The 21,780-nt window shown below is 43.6% G+C and overlaps 1 protein-coding gene across 1 annotated transcript in view; it reads left to right on the top strand.

Annotated features, from left to right (window-relative positions):
* Positions 1-21,780, top strand: part of LOC110522476 (MAM domain-containing glycosylphosphatidylinositol anchor protein 2) — a 376,091-nt gene that overhangs the window by 242,933 nt on the left and 111,378 nt on the right. The window contains exon 10 of the mRNA XM_021600903.2: positions 16,205-16,474. Coding sequence (XP_021456578.2) covers positions 16,205-16,474 — 270 coding nt within the window. The remainder of the gene's footprint in view (positions 1-16,204; positions 16,475-21,780) is intronic.

Raw genomic sequence — 21,780 nt, 5'->3', positions numbered from 1 at the left:
GCGCTATAGCTGAGGGGTGGATAGCCTAGCTACCAGCTAACAGGGACACAAAAGCACTAACATGATCCATGACTAGGGACTGTGTGTGTGAAGCTGAGAGGAGGCTGAGGAGTGGGTTATATACGCATACACACACTCACACACACATACGCATATACACACACACTCTCAGCAGGCTTCAGAACAGACCCCCAGCTCCGGTACAGTACTGTACTGCCTTCCATTTAAACCCCACTCCTCCTTAAGATGTGACATTCAAAGATAGCTTAACGCCTAATTAGAAGAAGGCTAATTTATTCCTGCTGGTATTTATTTTGAATTCATTTATGTGCATTTGAATGGAATATTTAAAATCATAGACAGGAATTCAAAGCGGTGTCACTCATTCACAGGCATGGATGTTTTTCAGGAGAGAACAGAATGAGGGAAAGAGGGAATTTAAAGCAATCCATGCATGGAGCCGGGTGAATGCAACCAGTTTCTCTGGCATGTGATTATAGGAAATAAGGGAAACTTATGGAAAGGGTTGATTCTGTGTCTGTGTGCCATACATTCAGATTGGTATATTGTTATTGCTGCTTTAGAGCTTTCATGGCTGGAATCCCCATTGTTGTCTCACATGACCCAGTTAGTTAGTTAGTTAGTTACTTTAGCCCTTGAATGTTCCAATCAAAACTGCCATATTTATTCTCTCTAAGCCAATAAAATACTCACTAACTAGATGATGACAAACAGGAGATTCTCCATTGAAATGGTAGTCCAAGACCAGGCTTCATCTGTATCCAGGAACCTGTCTCTACAGTAGGTGTGTATGTGGACTTTACAGTACAGTATGAACCAGTTATAGAACAGTTATGGAGCAAACAATCACAAATAATCAATCACAAAAGGACTAGAATGGAATTGTAAAGGAGAAGGAACTTAAGTAACCACAGTTCGTTTTAATTATTGTGTTATGCGTATGTTGTTATGCATCTGCGTTAAGTAATTAATGAGTGGGCTCTGTGAGGAAAATGTATGACGTTTTGATGTGCTTTGAGGACTAAACCGTGTTAGCTTTCTCTCAGAATTGATTGTTATTATAATGCCGATGACAGGCAGCGCATATCAAAGGTTAGCGGCTGGGCTCGACGCCGCTAAGAAGATCATTCTCCTCAGCTCACTCTCTCCAACAACACCTTAGCTCCTCAGGGCTCACACAGACGGGCAGCTCACATCTCCAATGCAATGTTGTGGGAAGAAGCAAACGATTAGCAGAGCATTATACTGAATATTACACATTATATTGAGATACTTTTTGAAGCAAGTGTGTTAGTGCAGGGCTACAAAGAAACATGTCTTCCCGTGGGACACCAGGACAATTGACACACATTGACTGACTTCTGTCTAGGTGGTTCGATAGGATCCCACTTTATAAAAGGCATCAGAGGAAAATAATGGATGCAGCTCCTCTTCCCTCTATTCTTTGGTATTTAGTATTTATTAGGATCCCCATTAGCCACTGCAGAAGCATCAGCTAACTCTTCCTGGGGTCCACATGAAACATGACAAAATACATAGTAGGGAACATTATTAGTCAAGGACTGAAATACATTTTATAATGTCACACACAGCCTACATATCAGTACATACACACAATATCATGTAGCCTTTGCTCAATTTAATACTGTGCGTTTCCCAGCCTCTCTTCTGGACCTGGGGACTGTGAAGAGACCTCTGCGTGACTTGTGTTGTACCGATGAGTGTCCGAACTGTATGCCAACTGCTTGAACAGACAGTTCGGTAGCAGGGTAGATCAGTCACTCCCACTACCAGCAACAGGTCGTAATGACCCAGTCTGCCTTTGCATCGTGCGGCGGCAGCGGTGAGACGACTACTGTTCTGCACATCGTTTGTCTAAAGCAGCACAATTAGATCTGGAATAAAAGCAAACAAGATAACAAGGGGGCACTAACTCAAAGTGCTGTCCAGAAGCTTTTTAGCAACCCTCCGCAATCAATCACATTAATGAAAATATCTGTTTGGCAGTCTTGCTTATGCTTGCAGAAGAGAAGGCGTGCCATGCTTCTTCTCCTCATCAGGAAAATATGCAGGTAAAACAAAGATGAAACGATCCTAATAGAATTTGCCCATATTACAGATTTTTATTTATTTTGTCCCTTTTAAGAGGACAAGAAAAAATAGAAAATGTCCTCCGTCCTTGATGTTAAATGGCTATCCTCCTCAGACTCGACAAACTGAAAACAGCATACAGTCACTTAAAAGGTTTCATATATTCAAACAAATCTCAATTAACTATCTCGAAAGCAATTTTTTTAACCTGTTGCGATGAGCAATCCCGTATCCGGGAGCGTAATTATAGCCTCAAGCTCATTACCATAACGCAACGTTAACTATTCATGAAAATCGCAAATGAAATGAAATAAATATATTGGCTCACAAGCTTAGCCTTTTGTTAACAACACTGTCATCTCAGATTTTCAAAAAATGCTTTTCAACCATAGCTACACAAGCATTTGTGTAAGAGTATTGATAGCTAGCATAGCATTAAGCCTAGCATTCAGTAGGCAACATTTTCACAAAATCGTTTACCTTTGAAGAACTTCGGATGTTTTCAATGAGGAGACTCTCAGTTAGATAGCAAATGTTCAGTTTTTCCAAAAATATTATTTGTGTAGGAGAAATCGCTCCGTTTTGTTCATCACGTTTGGCTAAGAAAAAAAAAACGAAAATTCAGTCATTACAACGGCAAACTTTTTTCCAAATTAACTCCATAATATCGACAGAAACATGGCAAACGTTGTTTAGAATCAATCCTCAAGGTGTTTTTCACATATCTATTCGATGATAAATCACTCGTGGCAGTTTGGTTTCTCCTCTGAACAAAATGGAAAAATGCACGCACCTGGAGATTACGCAATAGTTTCGACGGAGGACACCGAGCGGACACCTGGTAAATGTAGTCTCTTATGGTCAATTTTCCAATGAAATGCCTACAAATATGTCACAATGCTGCAGACACCTTGGGGAAACGACAGAAAGTGTAGGCTCATTCCTTGCGCATTCATAGCCATATAAGGAGACATTGGAACACAGCGCATTCAAAATCTGGCTCACTTCCTGTATGAAATTTCATCTTGATTTCGCCTGTAGCATTAGTTCTGTGGCACTCACAGACAATATCTTTGCAGTTTTGGAAACGTCAGAGTGTTTTCTTTCCAAAGCTGTCAATTATATGCATAGTCGAGCATCTTTTCGTAACAAAATATCTTGTTTAAAACGGGAACGTTTTTAATCCAAAAATGAAATACTGCCCCCAGAGGTTCAAGAGGTTAAGAATAATTTTCACCATGGAACACAAACTCATCTAGCTAATAAGTTGGTAAATTGTACCATTCTCCTGTGAATGAATCCATCATCCCTCCTTATTTTAACATGAGCCACACCCATGGAAACATACCATACATTCAAATGGCCTGTGCCAGTAACTGAAAATAATTATCTGAAAATTAAAATCCTACAGTGTAAGGGGTGCGTAATCGGTGGCAGGGAAGTCAGATGCAGGAGAGCAGAACATGGGAACAGCCGGAGCAGTTTAATAGCAAAACCCACAGCATAAAAATAATAAGACATTTGGATACAAAAACCCATCGTGCACCAATCAACACATGCACTAGCACTTACAATAAACAATCCCACACAAAGACATGGGGGTTAAATACACAACAAATGATTGAGGGAATTGAAACCAGGTGTGAGGAAAAACAAGACAAAACACATGGAAAATGAAAAGTGGATAGCTGATGGCTAGAAGACCGGCGACGCCGACCTCCGAGCGCCGTCCGAACAAGCAGAGGACCCAACTTCGGCGGAAGTCGTGACATACAGTCTAATGCTTAACATCAGATAACCCAAACTAAGCTAGCAGTGTTATTAAAAGACATATTGAAACATGTTCTCAGAATGTTATTTAATTACCTTGAAATAACCTAGAATTTCTGTTCTCAGACAGTTAAAATAAAACTATTCAGAGAACCATAGTAAAATGTTCTCAGAACCTCTCTATAGCCTAAAAATGTACATTCCCAGAATAGACAAAAACGTTTAGAAAACGTTCAAATTTAACGGTCAGGAAAGTTATGGCTTCGTTCCCTGAACCAATGGGAAATAAAAAATGTACGTCCCCAAAACTCCTAGTCACAAATGTGCTACCTGGCCACACATGTTGTTGTTTCTAGTTTTACTTTTGGCTCGGAGTGAAGATGGGACCTTCAGGGCGGAGGGATATTTTTCACTGAGGGCCTATTTCATTCATTTAACATAGGAAACAGGTCTCTGTATGTAATGTTGCCCCAGTTACATCATAAGAAACAAATGAAATAGGCCCTCAGTGGAAAATATCCCTCCGTACAAAAGGGAAAATAAATAAACATAAATATGGGTTGTATTTACAATGGTGTTTGTTCTTCACTGGTTGCCCTTTGTGGCAAGAGGTCACAAATATTGCTGCTGTGATGGCACACTGTGGTATTTCACCCAGTAGATATGGTAGTTTATCAAAATTGGGTTTGTTTTCAAATTCTTTGTGGATCTGTGTAATCTGGAGAAAACATGTCTCTCTAATATGGTCATACATTTGGCAGGAGGTTAGGAAGTGCAGCTCAGTTTCCATCTCATTTTGTGGCGGCCTTTCTCAATAGCAAGGCTATGCTCACTGAGTCTGTACATAGTCAAAGCTTTCCTTAAGTTTGGGTCATTCACAGTGGTCAGGTATTCTGCCACTGTGTACTCTCTGTTTCGGGCCAAATAGTATTCTAGTTTGCTCTGTTTATTTTTTTATTCTTTCCAATGTGTCAAGTAATTATCTTTTTGTATTCTCATGATTCAGTTGCATCTAATTGTGTTGCTGTCCTGGGGCTCTGTGGGTCTGTTTGTGTTTGTGAACAGAGCCCCAGGACCAGCTTGCTTAGGGGAATTCTCTAGGTTCATCTACCTGTAGGTGATGGCTTTGTTATGGAAGGTTTGGGAATCGCTTCCTTTTAGGTGGTTGTAGAATTTAACGGCTCCTTTCTGGATTTTGATAATTAGTGGGTATTGGCCTAATTCTGCTCTGCGTGCATTAGTTGGTGTTTTACATCGTACAAGGAGGATATTTTTGCAGAATTCTGCATAAAAGTATTTTTAGCCAGATCCTAATTGGTATGTCAAATTTTATGTTCCTTTTGATGGCATAGAATGCCCTTCTTGCCTTGTCTCTCATATCGTTGACAGCTTTGTGGAAGTTACCTGTGACACTGATGTTTAGGCCAAGGTATGTATAGTTTTTTGTGTGCTCTAGGGCAACCATGTCTACATGGAATTTGTAATTTGTGGTCCTGGCAACTGGACCTTTTTTGGAACACCATTATTTTGGTCTTACTGAGATTTACTGTCAGGGCCCAGGTCTGGCAGAATCTGGGCAGAATATCTAGGTGCTGCTGAAGGCCCCCCTTGGTTGGTGACAGAAGCACCAGATCATCAGCAAACAGTAGACATTTGACATCAGATTCTAGTAGGGTGAGGCCGGGTGCTGCAGGCTGTTCTAGTGCCCTCGATTGATATATATGTTTAAGAGGGTGGGGCTTAATCTGCATCCCTGTCTGACCCCACAGCCTTGTGGGAAGAAATGTGTGTGTTTTATGCCTATTTTAACCGCACACATGTTTGTGTACATGGATTTTATAATGTTGTTTGTTTTTCCCCCAACACCACTTTCCATCAATTTGTATAGCAGACCCTCATGCCGAATTGAGTCAAAGGCTTTTTTGAAATCAACAAAGCATGATAAGACTTTGCCTTTGTTTTGGTTTGTTTGTTTGTCAATTAGGGTGTGCAGGGTGAATACATGGTCTGTCGTATAATAATTTGGTAAAAAGCCAATTTGACATTTGCTCAGTACTTTGTTTTCACTGAGGAAATGTACGGGTCTGCTGTTAATGATAATGCAGAGGATTTTCCCAAGGTTGCTGTTGACGCATATCCCACGGTAGTTAATTATTGAGGTCAGATTTGTCTACACTTTTGTAGATTGGGGTGTTGGGGAAGATGCCAAAGCTAAGGATGATGTTAAAGAGTTTTATTATAGCCAATTGGAATTTGTTGTCTGTATGTTTTATCATTTCATTGAGGATACCATCAACACCACAGACCTTTTTGGGTTGGAGAGTTTTTTGTTTGTTCTGTAAGGTAATTGGAGTGGGTTCTGGTAGTCTTTAATAGTTGATTCTAAGATTTGTATTCCAAATAGATTGGAGAAGTGGTTTACCCATACCTCTCAATTTTGGATAGATAATTCTTTATGTTGTTGTTTGTTTAGTGTTTTCCAAAAAGTGGTTAGAGTCTATGGATCTTAAATTACATTGAGCTGATTTCTGACGTGCTGTTCCTTTTTTTCCGTAGTGTATTTCTGTATTGTTTTAGTGATTCACCATAGTGAAGGCGAAGACTCAGGTTTTCTAGGTCTCTATGTTTCTGGTTGGACAAGTTTCTCAATTTCTTTCTTAGGTTTTTGCATTCTTCATCAAAACATTTGTCATTGTTGTTCATTTTCTTCAGTTTTCTGTTTGACATTTTTAGATTAGATAGGGAAGCTGAGAGGTCAAATATACTGTTAACATTTTCTACTGCCAAATTTACACCTTCACTATTACAGTGAAATGTTTTGTCCATAAAGTTGTTTAGAAGAAATTTAATTTGTTGTTGCCTAATAGTTTTCTGGTATGTTTCCACACTACATTCCTTCCATCTATAGCATTTCTTAATTTCACTCAGTTTCTTTGGCTTTGATGCCTCATGATTGAGTATTTCTCTGTTCAAGTAGATTGTGATTTTGCTGTTGTCTGATAGGAGTGTCATTGGGCTGACTGTGAATGCTCTGAGTGACTCTGGGTTGAGGTCAGTGATAAAGTAGTCTACAGTAGGGATGAGTATAGGCTCTCCCTCTCTCTCTCTCTCTCTCTCTCTGTCTCTCTCTCTCTCTCCCTCTCTCCCTCTCTCCCTCCAGGTTGTTGCTGTAGTTTGGCAGGCATAACATTGCCTCAGAGTCTACCATATCAGACAGAGCTTAAAAGTAACACTGCAGAAATACCTCCACATTGAATGATTGACATCCATTGGAGCTTTGTTGTTTCACAGCATACTATACCCCTTCTATTGCTCTCGCCCTCTCGCTCCCTCTTCCCTCCTCCCATTCTACTTCCTTCCCTCTATATCTCTTCCCTCCCTCCCCTTCTGTTCTCCCTCTCTCTCTCCCTCCCTCTCTCTCTCTCTCTCTCTCTCTCTCTCTCTCTCTCTCTCTCTCTCTCTCTCTTGGCCTGTCTCCCGCCGTGTGAGAGCGAGCCAATCCCTATGAGACGTTTTTCTCGCCTGCTTCTCCAGATCGCAGCGTGAACAAGTAAGAGAGGGAGCAGGAGCAAAGCCGCCGCGTTTAGTAACTCGATCAAGGGCCGAGGTACAGTCCTCTGAAGCAAAGAGCATTAGAGGCATGATGGAAGGAGCCGAGCGGGGCCCAGTCGACAGCTTTGATATGTAAAAACCTGCATCTGTTCACTGCCCGGCTCACATTGGACGAGCCAGAAGGGGAGGTAGGGAAGGATTGAGAGGACTCATCTCACCTCACCACAGTATCCAGGAAATATGTGTTGGCTCTACTAGAAACGCAAAGCAAAGGCCCAAATCATATCTCCAGCTGTGAAACTCTAATGTTCTTATTAAAACTCTTTATTATGTGAAGCCCTGTGACTGTGAGGAGAGAATAGAGGGAGGGAGAGAGGGATAGAGAGGAAGGAGTAGAGATGGATAGAGATCTATCCTGGCTGGACCGTGGCGGTTGTCTGTCGGGATTAGAACAAATGAGTCCCCCTCTCTCTCCCTCCCTGCCTCCATCTCGCTCTCCCCTCTCCTCTCTCTCATCTCTCTCTCTCTCCCCCTCTCTCTCTCGCTCCCCCTCTCTCTCTTTCTCTCTCCTCTCCTTTCTCTCTCTTCTCTTCTCTTCTCTTCTCTTCTCTTCTCTTCTCCTCTCCTCTCCTCTCCTCTCCTCTCAGCCCCTGAGCAGTGTCCCGTACTTATTTTACCAATGTCCCTGTTCTGCTGTCTGTCGTGTTTCTCTCCTCCACACCACGTTATGCTTGCCTTTTGTGTGATTCTCGCCCCAAGCATAGCAGCGTCTCTAACTGACATACATCAAACGACACCCAGATGAGCATAAAGGGATAGAAAAGAGCAAGAAATTGACAGAATTATACGATTATTGTTTTAAATGAATTTTCTTTTCTGCAACCACAAAGGCGAGAACAACAGCCCGCAGGGGCTACACACTATTTTGCTCTGACTATGCTTACTAACATGTTAATAAACAGTTTTTATAGAACAATGATGAATTGATCAGCTGCGTCGAACAAACTGTGTTGCCGCAGCAGCAAAGGCCAGTGAACGTGTTGGTTGTAAACCGGAATCTTGGATAGAGTCATTTACGAGCAAGTCGATGGCGGTGGTAAATCTATAGGTGATTTGGTGAAACTCACCATGCATACCGACGACTACCACATTGCCTAACGTTAATTGTATACTTTATGACAATCTAAAAGTTAAATAACATTATGGTGACGCAGATCCTGCTGTTGGAAGTGCATTGTTTTAGTTTTCTCTGGCCCTAATAGAAGCAGTGAAGAGGAGTGTGTTCAAGCAAAGCAGCAGTGGATCTCTGCATTATTCAACAACGCATAGAGACTCATTATCAATAGTTAATTCATCATTAAATATTCCATCAGTTTGACTAGTTAATGACTGTTAGGTTCTGTATCAGAACTCAATATCAAAACACATTGGATTTCCAAAGGTTGCACCAATAAGGATGGTTCTCCTTAGATAAAAGGCCTATATTTATGTGTGTTGCGTGTGTGTATGTTTCCCAGCAGGCTGTGTAAAAGTCAATGCAGCAAGAAACACGTGACAGGTCTGTATGGTACGCGATGGTACTGTATGGTACTGTATGGTACGGTATGGAACTGTATGGAACTGTATGGTACGGTTTGGTACGGTATGGTACGGTATGGAACTGCATGTTACTGTATGGTACGATGTGGAACTGTATGGTACGGTATGGAACTGTATGGTATGGTGTGGAACAGTATGGTACGGTATGGAACTGTATGGTACTGTATGGAACTGTATGGTACGGTATGGAACTGTATGGAACTGTATGGTACGGAATGGAACTGTATGGTATGGTATGGAACTGTATGGAACTGTATGGAACTGTATGGTACGGTATGGAACTGTATGGAACTGTATGGTATGGTATGGGAACTGTATGGCACAGTATGGTAGGGCATGGCACTGTATGGTACGGTATGGTACTGTATGGTACGGTATGGAACTGTATGGTACGGCATGGACCTGTATAGTACGATATGGTACGGTATGGAACTGTATGGAACTGTAAGGTACGGTATGGAACTGTATGGTACGGTATGGAACTGTATGGAACTGTATGGTATGGTATGGGAACTGTATGGTACAGTATGGTAGGGCATGGCACTGTATGGTACGGTATGGTACTGTATGGAACTGTATGGAACTGTATGGAACTGTATGGTACGGTATGGAACTGTATGGTACGGTATGGAACTGTATGGAACTGTATGATATGGTATGGGAACTGTATGGTACAGTATGGTAGGGCATGGCACTGTATGGTACGGTATGGTACTGTATGGTACGGTATGGAACTGTATGGTACGGCATGGACCTGTATAGTACGATATGGTACGGTATGGAACTGTATGGAACTGTAAGGTACGGTATGGAACTGTATGGTACGGTATGGAACTGTATGGAACTGTATGGTATGGTATGGGAACTGTATGGTACAGTATGGTAGGGCATGGCACTGTATGGTACGGTATGGTACTGTATGGAACTATATGGTACGGTATAGTACTGTATGGTACGGTATGGTACAAAATGGTACTGTATGGTACGGTATGGAACTGTATGGTACAGTATGGAACTGTATGGTACGGCATGGTACGGTATGGAACTGTATGAAACTGTATGGTACGGATTGGAACTGTATGGTACAGTATGGAACTGTATGGAATTGTATGGAATTGTATGGTACGGCAGGGAAATGTATGGTACGGTATGGTACGGTATGGAACTGTATGGTACGGTATGTTACGGCATGGTACGGTATGGAACTGTATGGTACAGTATGGAACTGTATGGTACGGTATGGAACTATATGGTACGGTTTTGCACTGTATGGTACGGTATGGAACTGTATGGAACTGTATGGAACTGTATGGTACGGTAGAGAACTGTATGGAACTGTATGGTACGGTATGGAACTGTATGGTACGGTATGGAACTGTATGGAACTGTATGGTACGGTATGGAACTATATGGTACGGTTTTGCACTGTATGGTACGGTATGGAACTGTTTGGTACGGTATGGAACTGTATGGTACGTTATGGAACTGTATGGTACGGTATGGAACTGTATGGTACAGTATGGCACTGTATGGTACGGTATGGAACTGTATGGAACTGTATGGTACTGTATGGTACGGTATGGTACGGTATAGAACTGTATGGTACAGTATGGAACTGTATGGAATTGTATGGTACGGTAGGGAACTGTATGGAACTGTATGGTACGGTATGGAACTGTAGGGTACGGTATGGAACTGTATGGAACTGTATGGTACGGAATGGAACTGTATGGAACTGTTTGGTACGGAATGGAACTGTATGGTACGGTATGGAACTGTATGGCACGGTATGGAACTGTATGGTACGGAATGGAACTGTATGGTATGGTATGGAACAGTATGGAACTGTATGGTACGGTATGGAACTGTATGGAACTGTATGGTACGGCATGGAACTGTATGGTACGGTATGGAACTGTATGGTACGGTATGGAACTGTAGGGTACGGTGTGGAACTGTGAGGAATAGACATTATAAATCTGTACTGTACCAAGGTGGTTGTGGTGTGGTGGAAATGAAGAGAGAAGGACAGAATGAGAGAGGGAGGGAGGGAGAGAGGGGGAGAACAGACAAGGAGATGGAGAGGCAGAGAAAGGAGAGGAAGGGAAGGAGAAAGAGCAAGATAGAGTGAGAGAGAGACAAGAATAGGCTGTTGCCTGTGCCACATGGGAAGAACTGGTGAACCTTGAACCCGACCACACAAAGGGAATGGAGTCTGCCTAACACCATACCACATGGATAAGCACACACACACACACACACAAACACACACACACGAACACCAAAGTGGTCTCCAGCAGTGTGTTTGCGTCTACTTTATTTATGAGGCTCCCTGATGGATGTATCAGAAGTCTGAGTCGAGGGAAATGACATCTGAATGCCAAGCTTTTCCCTGAACCTGTGACATTAAGTGTCCCTGACAACATGGATACACACACACACACACACACACACACACACACACACACAGACAGACAGCAGCTATACGGAGTTTGTCAATCCTTTAGAATCACCTCTATGGTAGAGTAGGTAAATTAAGCTACTGTTGTCTTTGCAGCTCTGTGTCCCCTTCCTTCTCAGATCTGAGTGTGTCTGAGCCTGGGGAAAGGCCCTCTGTGCTCCTTACTGTTGTAATCACACACACACACATTGCTATCACACACACTGATGATGGATCACTCCTGAGGTACACACACACACACACACACACACACACACACACACACACACACACATGCACACCAAACAAACACACACTCTCTCCACCAAACCTGCGACATTACAGCAAACCAGCACCTCACGACCCCACCACCTGCCCTTACTGCTACATACAGCACACAACAAACTGCAGCAGCAGCGGCAGCAGTAGTAGTAGTAGCATGCTCCCACTCAGGGGATATCAGAGATCCTCTATACCGCTTCAACCTCGTCACGCAGCTGTTCCACTGGAGAACTACTGTAGGGATGAGGGCGTAGAGCCCATGTTTAAAAGATGTTCCCTTACGTATGGAGAAACCCTTACTGTTTTCATTCTATTTGCCATGGCTTCCTATTAATTTGTCTTCCTGAGCGAAATAGAACAGCACTTAGCGCAATTTGGTGTAGTGCTACTCAGGAAGCTGTAGAGCATAGGACCTGATTTGCAGCCATTGTACACAAGACTACAATTTGAATGTAATAAGTGGAGATCCGGTTCAGACTCTATCCTTTAAGACTGTGTTAGTTGTTCCGTGTTTTGTAAAAGCACAGGCCTACTTCGTTTGAGGGAGGAGCGGTTTATTGTTTTTATTTGAGCTGAGATTATTAGCTGCCTGTCAGAGAGAACACATAACACACACGAACACATGCACACATGCACACACACACACACACACACACACACGTGTAACACCAGACTACAGATTATTTTATATTACAAAACCACATAAAAATATTCTCTAATGTTTTCCCCTCAAACATGATTTTTTAATTTATTTTTCTGTTCATTTATTATTCTGTTCACATTCATACTTAGCAGGAATCAAGGTGATTTGTTTAATTTCTCATATACAGTAAGTTATTCATTAAAACCCTGGTGATGAGAGGCTGAGGACAGGGTCCAGATTCACAAAACCTTCTTAAGAAGAAATGTCTTCTTAACTGCTATTTTCCCCTTAACTATAGACTTAAAATCAAATTGCATTATTCACATGCGCCTAATACAACAGGTGTAGTAGACCTTAGTGAAATACTTACAGCCCCTAACCAACAATGCAGTTTTAAAAAATATGGATAAGAATAAGAAAAAAAGTAACAAGCAATTAAAGATCAGCAGTAAAATAAGCATAGCAGGACTATATACAGGGGGGTACTGATACAGATTCAATGTTGTGTCATCGGCAAACTTAATGATGGTGATGGAGTCGTGCCTGACCATACAGTCATGAGTGAACAGGGAGTACACACCACTGAGGGGCCCCTGTGTTGAGGATCAGCGTGGCGGATGTGTTGTTACCTACCCTTATCACCTGGCCGGTGGCCCATCAGGAAGTCCAGGATCCAGTTGCAGAGGGAGGTGTTTAGTCCCAGGGTCCTTAGCTTATTGATGAGTTTTGAGGGTGCTATGGTGTTGAACGCTGGGCTGTAGTCAATGAATAGCATTCTCACATAGGTGTTATTTTTGTCCATGTGGGAAAGGGCAGTTTGGAGTGCATTAGAGATTGCATCATCTGTGGATCTGTTGGAGCGGTACGCAAATTGGAGTGGGTCTAGGGTTTCTGGGATAATGGTGTTGTCAGCCTTTCAAAGCATTTCATGGCTACAGACGTGAGTGCTACGGATCGGTAGTCATTTAGGCAGGTTACCTTAGTATTCTTGGGCACAGGCACTATGGTGGTCTGCTTAAAACATGTTGGTATTACAGACTCGGACAAGGAGAGGTTGAAAATGTCAGTGAAGACACTTGCCAGTTAGTGTCCTTGCCAGTTAGTGTCCAAGCCCTGTGGCCTTGTGAATGTTGACCTGTTTAAAGGTCTTACTCACATCGGCTGCGGAGAGAGTGATCACACAGTCTTCCGGAACAACTGATGCTCTCATGCATGTTTCAGTGTTATTTGACTCGAAGCGATCATAGAAGTAGTTTAACTTGTCTGGTAGCTCATGTCACTGGGCAGCTCGTGGCTGTTCTTCCCTTTGTAGTCTGTAATGGTTTGCAAGCCCTGACACATCTGCCCAGCGTCATAGCCGGTGTAGTACGATTCGATCTTAGTCCTGTATTGATGCTTTGCCTGTTTGACGGTTTGTTAGCAGGATTTCTTATAAGCTCCCGGGTTAGAGTCCTGCTCCTTTATAGAAGCAGATCTAGGCTTTAGCTCAGTGAGGCTGTTGCCTGTAATCCATGGCTTCTGGTTGGGGTATGTACGTACGGTCACTATGGGGACGAAGTCATCGGAGGAATCCCAGAACATATTCCAGTCTGTGCTAGCAAAACAGTCCTGTAGCTTAGCATCTGCTTTTCTGACCACTTTTTTATTGATCTAGTCACTGGTGCTTCCTGCGTAAATTTTTTATTGTAAGCAGGAATCTGGAGGATAGAATTATGGTCAGATTTGCCAAATGGACTCCGTGAAGCATAAGATATTACAGTTTTGAATGTCTTGTTGGTAGTTTAATCTTCCCGCTAGGACATTGATTATATTCTCCAAAGACTGAATGGAAGGAAGTGGGGGTTTATTCGATCACCTACAAATTCTCAGAAGGCAGCCCGCCCTCTGGCCCCTTTTTCTCTGCCTCCTCTTCACGCAAATCCCAGGGATCTGGGCCTGTTCTCGAGAAGCAGTATATCATTCTCGTCAGGCTCGTCAGACTCGTTAAAGGAAAAGAAGGATTCTGCCAGTCCATGTTGAGTAACTGCAGTCCTGATGTCCAGAAGTTATTTTTGGTCATAAGAGACGGTGGCGGCAACATTATGTACAAAATCATTTTAAAAATAAGTTACAAACAATGCAAATTTGGTTGGGGACACGTAAAACGTCAGCCTTCTTCTCCAGCGCCATTGTTACGATTTAAGAAGACAGTTAAGCAAAGATCATTAAATCTTAAGATATTTTTAAGGAATTGCACTTATGAACTAACTCAAGAAGCTTCTTAAGTTTTTCGTAAGAAGTGTTTTGTGAATCTGGGCCCAGGACTTGGGAGCAAGCAAATAAAATGGCCTTTTGGATTAGCATCTTCTTTGGTCATGTTGCTGTTTCAGCTCTCCCTTCCTCTTAACTCTGGCCCAGTGCACATGCTACACACACACACTGAGGCATATGCTAATTCTGGCCTATTAAGCCTCTTGTATGTAATTATCTTCTTCTCTCCTCTCTCTCTCTCTCTCTGTGTTGGTGTTGTTTTAAAACCCCGCTGTGACACCTGTCAAACATCTGTATAGAGATTGTGAAGATTGTCAAGTGAGAGCATCCTTAGGAGAGATAGTTAGTCATAACCTCACTCATGATTGCTAACAACCCCTCCCACACAAATGAATATCTTTACATGCACAAACACACTCTCTCTCGCTCTCTCTCTCTCTCTCTCTCTCTCTCTCTCTCTCTCTCTCACACACACACACACACACACATACACACATACACACATACACACATACATACATACACACAATCACACATACTGTACATACATACATAAATACACACACACCTCCCTCCCACACACACGTTTCCTGATGATTATACCTACAGGGCCATATGGGCTGGGTCAGGCCCTGACCTTGCATGGACGTGTCTGGGTGAATTATTCCCATGAAGAGGTCTGGTCTGGAGAAAGGGACACAGCTTGTCCCATTCAGAAAGAGCTTATTCAGATGCAGTTTGTAATCCTGGATCTCCGTCACCAGATTCAGAGCATGACTGATTTTGTTTTAAACATTGGTTTATTAATTGATTCCCCACCGACGTGTATTCATTTCATCAGTCTTTTGTCATTTGTCATTTGTTGATTCTTGGTTTCTCATCCTTCGACTCTCCTGTATTATAATTATCGTCAGCTGGTTTACTAAGTGTTTTTTGATACCCTAATTGTGTCAACTACAAAATCTCATTAGTTGACATGAACTGTGCTTTCAACTGAAATAAAACACAGTCCACGCTTTTACCTTCTTCCTCTCTCTCTCTCTCTCTCTCTCTCTCTCTCTCTCTCTCTCTCTCTCTCTCTCTCTCTCGTTTTCCCTCACAGACCCTCCATCATTGGGTCTGGAAATGTGCTTTAGAGTACTAGAGTAGAGCACTCCTTTGTGAAGAAATAGCTTTCCTCTAAGCAATCTCCTTCCTATAGCGTCCCACAGTGAGCTGAGTAAATGACACTAGATACTTCATCCCCTCTCTATGGCTCTTCCAGTTCGCTGTTCTAACTCTGAGTTGTTTTCTCCCTGCTTCTCCAGTGTCTCCGCTTCCTATCCATCTCTCTGTGTCCCTCCCAAAGAGTCTTGACGATAAAATGAGAGATGGTACTGCACCTTCCAACCCCGGTGTTTCTCTTTAACCCGTCAAATACCTTTTTTTTAATGAAAATACCTCACTCTTTATCTCGCTCTGTTTCGCTCCCTCTTGTTCTTTCTGTGAGACTCTGCTTCTTCCTGGGTCACCTTAACTCTATCCTAGTCTAACTGCTCCCCCCCCCTCCCGCCCAGACCCTCCAACGGTGGAGCCTGTTTCGTTGGAGATGCGTCAGGGCCTTGGCCGGCCGGTGGCCATGAACTGCCGGGTCCTGCGTGCCCACCCCTCCCGGGTGCTGCGCTACGAGTGGCGGCTGGGGAACCGCCTGCTACACGCTGGACACTTCGACCAGAGCGATGAGACGGAGTACACCGTCAAAAGCCTCAACCGCGAGGGCTGGGGGGAGTACACCTGTGATATCATCAATGAGGCCGGTGCCGGGCGCTGCACCTTCTTGGTAACAGGTAAGGGACACTTGATGTTTTTAAAATGCATTAAAATACATTTTGATTTGATACTTTCTGTTCCCAGTTGCTGAAAATCACTCTATGTCGTTTATAGCGCTGTATTCTGGCTTTACTTGTCCAGTATAAGAATGCTAATTATACTGAACAGAATTTATATTGGCTCTTTCTCTAGGTCTCAAAGCACTTCACATTTTATGAGGTATAACTCACATCATCTTCACCCTCACAATGTGTTAATTAAACCCACCCACTTGGATTGACAAGCAGCAGAGCAGCCATTTTGTGTCCCATCTGCTGTGCGTCCTCTCTGTAACAGAGTTCTGAAGCAGGGTGAGATTTTCCCATCCCCATCACGGTAATTAAACTTCCCAGTGATGTATTCTTGATGGCTGAATGATGTGAATGATGTCTGCAGCAAATTGAAACTTGCCTGTCAGACGGCTAGGTAGCTACAGTACGTGTGTCGTGAGGTAATTGATTGAGAAGGAGTGGGCGAGACAGGGCATAATACAGATTGCCAATTTGAATGCGAGAGATGTCTTCTATAAGATCAATGTCAGTCATAACGCCTACCTTTACACATCCCCTAGGGTGTGTCCCAATTGTCATCCTATTCCCTATAAAGTGCACTTCTATGGGTCCTGGTAAAAAAAAATTGTGCACTAAATAGGGGATAGGGAGCAATTTGGGACGTAGGCCTCTAGATTACTAATGACAGCTCGAACTATACGGGAAGGAACCGATCCTTCAGACAGTACACAGATCTGTTGGGTAATGCATGGTTATTCCCCTCTGGCTATTTATTGTCAGATTGCCATGCTGCAGTGTTTGTTGTGTAGCACCTGAAAATAGCAGGAGGAGCAGTCAGTGGCCGTGTCATCACTCACACACAGCGCTTGTGTTTTATGACAGGGACAAATTAGTTTGGAGTGGCAGAGAGAGAGAGAAAGAGAGAGAGAGAAAGAGTGCAATGGAGAGAGAGGGAGGGAGAGAGAAAGACAGATTGAGAAAAGGAGAGAGAGTGAAATAGACAGTGCCAGGGGACAGTGGCTTAAGTGGCTGAGGATCAAAGTGACAAATACTCTTCAGTCCCGAACCTCTCCATTCCTAATGGGAGGTCTGGGAGATGGAAACCTTCGCCTGGGTCCTGTGTCTCTCTCTCTCTCTCTGCCTCCCTCTGTTTGGTAGTGTCAGTGGTCTTTGTGTCATATATCAATCCAGCCCCTGAAGACCAGGTAGAGTGGGGGAGGAGAGGAGATAATCACCTCCGGACGTTTGCTTTTCTCAGCGGGACTTGCGTGCTATCACTCACCTCCTTCCTTCCATTGTTCTCTACTTCCATCCCTCCCTCTATCATCTATACAGCCTTCTCTCCATTCTAGTTCTCACAGATTCCTACCATCCATCACCCATCCTTTTCTCTAGCCCTCCCTCCCTCCATCCATCCTCTCTATCCATCCATCCCTCCCTTCATCCCTCCTTCCCTTGATCCATCTATACATCCCCAGATCGTTCCCTCTATCTCTCCCTCCTCACTCTATCCATCCCTCCCTCCCTCTCTCTCCCTCCATTCTTCCATCCCTCTCTCCCTTCATTCTTCCATCCCTCTCTCCTTCCAGCCCTCCCTCCCTCCATTCTTCCATCCCTCTCTCCTTCCAGCCCTCCCTCCCTCCCTCCCTCCCTCCCTCCATTCTTCCATCCCTCTCTCCTTCCATCCCTCTCTCCCTCCCTCCATCCCTCTCTCCCTTCATTCTTCCATCCCTCTCTCCTTCCAGCCCTCCCTCCCTCCCTCCCTCCATTCTTCCATCCCTCCTTCCTTCCATCCCTCTCTCTCCCTCCCTCCATCCCTCTCTCCCTTCATTCTTCCATCCCTCTCTCCTTCCAGCCCTCCCTCCATCCCAGTGCTCAAGATTCCTACCATCTGGATGTGGCTGCTGCCAAAGCTAAGGCAGCTCCATTAGTTAGATATGTTTTATTTAACCTTTATTTAACTAGGCAAGTCTGTTTATTATGTTTTACCTTTAAGTCTTTACCTTTTTACCTTTTTTAAAACCTTTTTACCTTTAAAGTCAATTAAGAACAAATTCTTATTTACAATGACAGCCTACCAAAAGGCCTCCTGCAGGGACGGGGGCTGGGATTAAAAATATAATTAAATTAAATACAAATAAGGGACAAAACACACATCACAACAAGAGAGACACCACCACCCTACATAAAGAGAGACCTAAGACAACAACATAGCAAGGCAGCAACACATGACAACACAGCATGGTAGCAACACAACATAACAACAACATGGTAGCAATACAACATAACAACAACATGGTAGCAACACAACATAACAACAACATGGTAGCAACACAACATAACAACAACATTGTAGCAACACAACATAACAACATGGTAGCAACACAACATAACAACAACATGGTAGCAACACAACATAACAAAATGGTTGCAGCACAAAACATGGTACAACCATTATTGGGCAAAGTCAACAGCACAAAGGTCAAGAAGATCGAGACAACAATACATCATACAAAGCAGCCACAACTGTCAGTAAGAGTGTCCATGATTGAGTCTTTGAATGAAGAGATTGAGATAAAACTGCCCAGTGTTTGTTGCAGCTCGTTCCAGTCGCTAGCAGCAGCGAACTGAAAAGAGGAGCGACCCAGGGATGTGTGTGCTTTAATAGAATGTGACTGGCAGAGCGGGTGTTGTATGTGGAGGATGAGGGCTGCAGTAGATATCTCCGATAGGGGAAGTGAGACCTAAGAGGATTTTATAAATGAGAATCAACCAGTGGGTTTTGCGACAGGTATTAAGAGATGACCAGTTTACAGAGGAGTATAGAGTGCAGTGATGTGTCCTATAAGGAGCATTGTTGGCAAATCTGATGGCCGAATGGTAAAGAAATGTACCCTGTGCCACCCCATACTCCCTTTCATAACTACCCCCTCCTCCTCCTCCCATCCTAAAACATGAGCTCTTCCAATGTATCCTGCCTTACCTAATCCCCACCACCATCTGGGGCTAGTCTGATCCCTGTCCGTGTCTGCAGCTATGGCCAGACATAATGTCATAATGTCCTGATTAATAGCATGTTGCTCAGACTCGCCACCGGCTGGGGTTTACTGTTAGACAGTGTGTTAAGTAGCTGACCTGTTTAAGACAAGTCAGACATAACAGTCTGAATGCCAAGTCTCTGGATCAGTGTATTAGATCTCAAGTAGACCAGTCGAGGAGAAAGTAATCACATGGGAAGATAATCCAAAGATTTACCAATTTGCCTTAAACTAAGTTTGTTTCGGTTCTGTGTTGTTTGTTGCCTTAATATCAGCCTTAATTCCCTGGCATAGACTCACTCTTCAAGGACCAGCACTCATGTGGATCCTTACATTTTGGCATGCAGGCCCGTATAACAATATGTATGATGGCTGAGGAAAGAGGTGAGACAGGTTTGTGTAGCAGTTTGTGGAGAAAATGAGAATGGGTATAGTATGCTGTGAACAACAAAGCTTCAATGGATGTTAATCACTCAATGTGGAGGTATTTCTGCAGTGTTACTTTTAAGCTCTGTCTGATATGGTAGACTCTGAGGCTCTCTACTCTATGACTACCAAACTACAGCAACAAACTGCAGAGATAGGGGGGGCTGTGATAGAGGAGAGAATGAGGGAGGGATATAGATATATACAGTGGGGAGAACAAGTATTTGATACATTGCCGATTTTGCAGGTTTTCCCACTTACAAAGCATGTAGAGGTCTGTAATTTTTATCATAGGTACACTTCAACCGTGAGAGACAGAATCTAAAAAATCACATTGTATGATTTTTAACTAATTAATTAGCATTTTATTGCATGACATAAGTATTTGATACATCAGAAAAGCAGAACTTAATATTTGGTACAGAAACCTTAGTTTGCAATTACAGAGATCATATGTTTCCCTTACTTCTTGACCAGGTTTGCACACACTGCAGAGGGATTTTGGCCCACTCCTCCATACAGACCTTCTCCAGATCCTTCAGGTTTCGGGGCTGTCACTGGGCAATACGGACTTTCAGCTCCCTCCAAAGATGTTCTATTGGGTTCAGGTCTGGAGACTGGCTAGGACACTCCAGGACCTTGAGATGCTTCTTACGGAGCCACTCCTTAGTTGCCCTGGCTGTGTGTTTCGGGTCGTTGTCATGCTGGAAGACCCAGCCACGACCCATCTTCAATGCTCTTACTGAGGGAAGGAGATCTCGCGATACATGGCCCCATCCATCCTCCCCTCAATACGGTGCAGTCGTCCTGTCCCCTTTGCAGAAAAGCATCCCCAAAGAATAATGTTTCCACCTCCTTGCTTCACGGTTGGTATGGTGTTCTTGGGGTTGTACTCATCCTTCTTCTTCCTCCAAACACGGCGAGTGGAGTTTAGGCAAAAAAGCTCTATTTTTTGTCTCATCAGACCACATGACCTTCGCCCACTCCTCCTCTGGATCATCCAGATGGCCATTGGCAAACTTCAGACGGGCCTGGAAATGCGCTGGCTTGAGCAGGGGGACCTTGCGTGTGCTGCAGGATTTTAATCCATGACAGCGTAGTGTGTTACTAATGGTTTGTGGTCCCAGCTGTGGTCCCAGCTCTCTTCAGGTCATTGACCAGGTCCTGCCGTGTAGTTATGGGCTGATCCCTCACCTTCCTCATGATCATTGATGCCCCACGAGGTGAGATCTTGCATGGAGCCCCAGACTGAGTGATTGACCGTCATCTTGAACTTCTTCCATTTTCTAATAATTGCGCCAAGTTGTTGCCTTCTCACCAAGATGCTTGCCTATTGTCCTGTATCCCATCCCAGCCTTGTGCAGGTCTACAATTTAGCCCTGATGTCCTTACACAGCTCTCTGGTCTTGGCTATTGTGGAGAGGTTGGAGTCTGTTTGATTGAGTGTGTGGACAGGTGTCTTTTATACAGGTAACGAGCTCAAAAATGTGCATGTAATACAGGTAATGAGTAGAGAACAGAAGGAACAGAAGACCTCTACATGCTTTGTAAGTAGGAAAACCTGCAAAATCGGCAGTGTATCAAATACTTGTTCTCCCCAGAGAGAGAGAGAGAGACAGAGAAAGATGGTGCTGTGATAGATAGAGAGAGGGAGGGAGGGAGGGAGGGAGGGAGGGAGGGAGGGAGGGAGGGAGGGAGGGAGGGAGGGAGGGAGGGAGGCGATCAGGTCTGTGTTCAGTGAAAATATATCAGTCAAAGCCATTGGCTGAAAGCCAGGGTGGGTCGATTAAACCCAGGGTCTCAGCCTTC

This window comes from Oncorhynchus mykiss, chromosome 4 (genome assembly GCF_013265735.2).
Source record: "Oncorhynchus mykiss isolate Arlee chromosome 4, USDA_OmykA_1.1, whole genome shotgun sequence".
Lineage (NCBI taxonomy): Eukaryota > Metazoa > Chordata > Actinopteri > Salmoniformes > Salmonidae > Oncorhynchus > Oncorhynchus mykiss.
This window is presented reverse-complemented; position numbering and strand designations above follow the sequence as displayed.